General features: G+C 35.0%; 1 protein-coding gene across 1 annotated transcript; it reads right to left on the bottom strand.

Moving 5' to 3' along the window:
- Positions 1-716: 716 nt before the first annotated feature.
- LOC143250297 (uncharacterized) lies at positions 717-2,996 on the bottom strand. Its single transcript, XM_076500755.1, has 3 exons — positions 2,873-2,996; positions 1,230-1,831; positions 717-957 (listed from the first exon to the last, which is right to left on the bottom strand). Exons 1-2 carry the CDS (start codon positions 2,885-2,887, stop codon positions 1,232-1,234), a joined length of 615 nt encoding a protein of 204 aa, XP_076356870.1. The 5' UTR covers positions 2,888-2,996; the 3' UTR covers positions 717-957; positions 1,230-1,231.
- Positions 2,997-3,241: the final 245 nt, after the last annotated feature.

Below are 3,241 nucleotides of genomic sequence, written 5' to 3'. Positions count from 1 at the left end.
GAAATCGTAAACCGTAACATAATAAATCGGAGACTCTTGGGAGATAAATTATAATACGTAACATATTATTTGGACAAAATATACAAATCATTTTTCTGGTTATGTATACTCAATTTATAGTTTTATAAACTTTAAATGGAAATTGACTTCATTTTCATTGTAGTAAGATTTTATATTGTGTGGACATGTATATTCAGAAGATCTCAGTTACATAAATAGCGTTTATTTTAATCAGATAGTTTTGAAAATAAAGATTGAATTTAATAAGACAGGTACAAAATAGCATTTAAATTAACACCAGATTGAAACATAGGCTGATTGAAACTTAATTAACTATCGTGAAATATATTTAATATTATATTGTAAAAGACTTTTAAAACAAAGATTTTCATAACGTAGGTAGCAGAGAAACTAAAGAGGATAAACTTTCGATTAAACTTTGCGAAGCAGAAGATTTGACGATTTACCAATTTCTCGATATCTGTAATTAAAAATTACATTTTTGGAGTTTCGATTTCTATTGGTTCTTTTCTTGAAATACATGTTTTTAAACAGGAAAATTTTGATAAGAATATTAGTTTACTGTAAATGATGTTATCTTAATTTGAATTCTACTGAAAATCGTGTTACCACCTGGCAAACAATAATTTTTTTTATATTGTATTATGATGATATCTGTTGAATTAAAACACGAACAGGTGGAAAATTTTCTGCAATAAAACTGTTTTATTAATTGAGATTATCAGATAATCACTCGTAGAATAAGACATGATGTTACTTGTACGTATCAAAAGTTATGAAATTTGATCACTGTCTCCTGAAACATGTTTAGATAAGAACTAATTTCTGGTATCTGGCGATGTACACTGAAGTAACTTCTTTCTAAAGATGAAAGACAATATTTGGTGTCTAGAGAACACAGCTAGGACGATCTTCTCTGTTACAAGTTTAGTAGATCTAAAATACAGAACAAACATTTATCGAAACACATTCACATATGTCACTCAGAGTATTATATTAATGTTTCGTAACAGCACTGAAAACTATCAACTTTTGTATATCTGACATTTATAATTACAATGCGCGTGTAGTGTTTATTTTTTAATTACAATTCTGTCAAATGAAGCAATGTTCTTACGTAATTGTTAAAGACTTAACTTCATTTATTCAGCAGGTTAAAAGTATGAAAGAACGAATATGAAAAGCTAAAGTGAGCCTAAAATACCAACCATTAATCCCACCAAATTGAACCTCCTCCATATCCACCTTTTCCACCACCTCTTCCAAATCCGCCTCCGCCAAGTCCACCACCAAGACCGCCAACATTTACAGAGGATAGTCGTAGAGTAATGATACCTCCGCCTCCAAGTCCACCACCACCATATCCACCACCTCCAAATCCACCGCCACCGTATCCACCACCACCAAATCCACCGCCACCATATCCACCGCCACCATATCCACCACCACCATATCCACCACCTCCTATTGCACCACCAAGTCCAAGTCCGCCACCTCCTATTCCACCATATCCACCGCCAAATCCACCTCCTACTGACGACAGACTGATAGGAATGGCAAGAACTGTTGCTCCAATACCACCACCAAATCCACCTACACCACCTCCAAATCCACCCACACTACCTCCAAATCCTCCAAAACCACCTCCTCCATAACCTCCACCACCTCCACCACCTCCACCATATCCTCCACCACCACCCCCGTATCCGGTAGCGTCAGCTCTGAGGTCCTGAGTGTCATCAGAAATGGCGTCCTCTTCTTTGCTAACCACTCCTGATAGAAGGAGACTCAGACATAGCCAAACTAAAACCTGTAAAGCAAAATTTAACATTGTCGTGAATAAAATAAACTATTATGTTATTTAATATTTAAACATCCAAATTCATTTTCACAGTGATGGAAAAGGTTGGTTTGAATTTCGGGCAAAGCTACACAAGGGCTATCTGCGCTAGCCGTCCCTCATTTGGCAGTGTAAGACTAGAGAAAAGTCAGCTAGTCATGACCACCCACCGCCAACACTTGGGCTACTTTTTTCCCCAAGGTTGGTGGGACTGACCGTCACATTATAACGCCCCCACGGATGAAAGGGCGAGCATGTTTGGTGAAACAGAGATTCAAACCCGCGACCCACAGGTTACGAGTCGAGTGCCTTATCCATCTGGCCATGCCGGGCCACATAGCAATGAAAATAAAAGGTATTATTTTGTCTATACATACCACTTATTATTTTGTCTATACATACCAGGTATTATTTTGTCTATACATACCGTTTCTTTGATATTTAAAATAGTAAAAGTCACAAATCGTCACACTAAATAGGGATAAGATTTCAACTACACATTTATTAACACATTTTACACATCAATATTATTACAATATTATTGCTGCTTATTACAAAACATAAATAGAACACTGATATTTATTGCGTCTAGAGTGAGTGAGCGTAATGGGTAAGTTCGATTAATGTTAAAGAAACAAGAGACCAAAAATGTGAACATAACTTCTAAGTTTACAAGTTAAATAGAAGGATAAATAAATCATCATGTCTAGCTAAATAGTTAACAGTGATATATATATATCAGATAGTTAAAAGTTACATATTTGTTTCTCAAATGTAAATTATTTTATCTAAATTCTCTTACCGCGTTAATTTCAAAGAAAACATTGCACAGGAACATTTCTAAGTAATTGTGGTTATCTTACCTCTTTGTCTATGTTTAATTTGAAATAAGTATTTTACAGGGTAACTTGAACATTACAAGATAAACAAGTGAACAAAATTTACAAAGTGTATTTTTACCTAAGTCATATGCTAAACCAAGGTGTTAAAGACGAAGGTGTTTAGGCTTACCTTGTTGCGAATCATAGTTTCGTATCGGAAGTAGCCACTGTTGGATGTATTAAACAACTTAGCAGAAGCTCGTATTTATACTTGTTTCATGACTTCGTAAAACAAAAAATCCAGATATCTAGAACATTCAATTAGGACAGCTTCAGTTATCCGATGTTGTATGCTTATGAACCTTTAAAAGGATTTTACTTTGTTTAAAAATAGCTCATGGATACCAAAATAGGGAGAAAAACTGATGCGTCAGGAACCGCTTTTTGGAAGGTGTGAAGACAAGAGTTGTAACACGTGAAGTTCATTGGCATAATAAAGCGTGATCGTGAGACAGCCTCATTCTATTTCAATAATGGGACAAAAAATATTTCATCCTCT

Source organism: Tachypleus tridentatus, chromosome 5 (genome assembly GCF_004210375.1).
Source record: "Tachypleus tridentatus isolate NWPU-2018 chromosome 5, ASM421037v1, whole genome shotgun sequence".
Taxonomy (NCBI): domain Eukaryota; kingdom Metazoa; phylum Arthropoda; class Merostomata; order Xiphosura; family Limulidae; genus Tachypleus; species Tachypleus tridentatus.
This window is presented reverse-complemented; position numbering and strand designations above follow the sequence as displayed.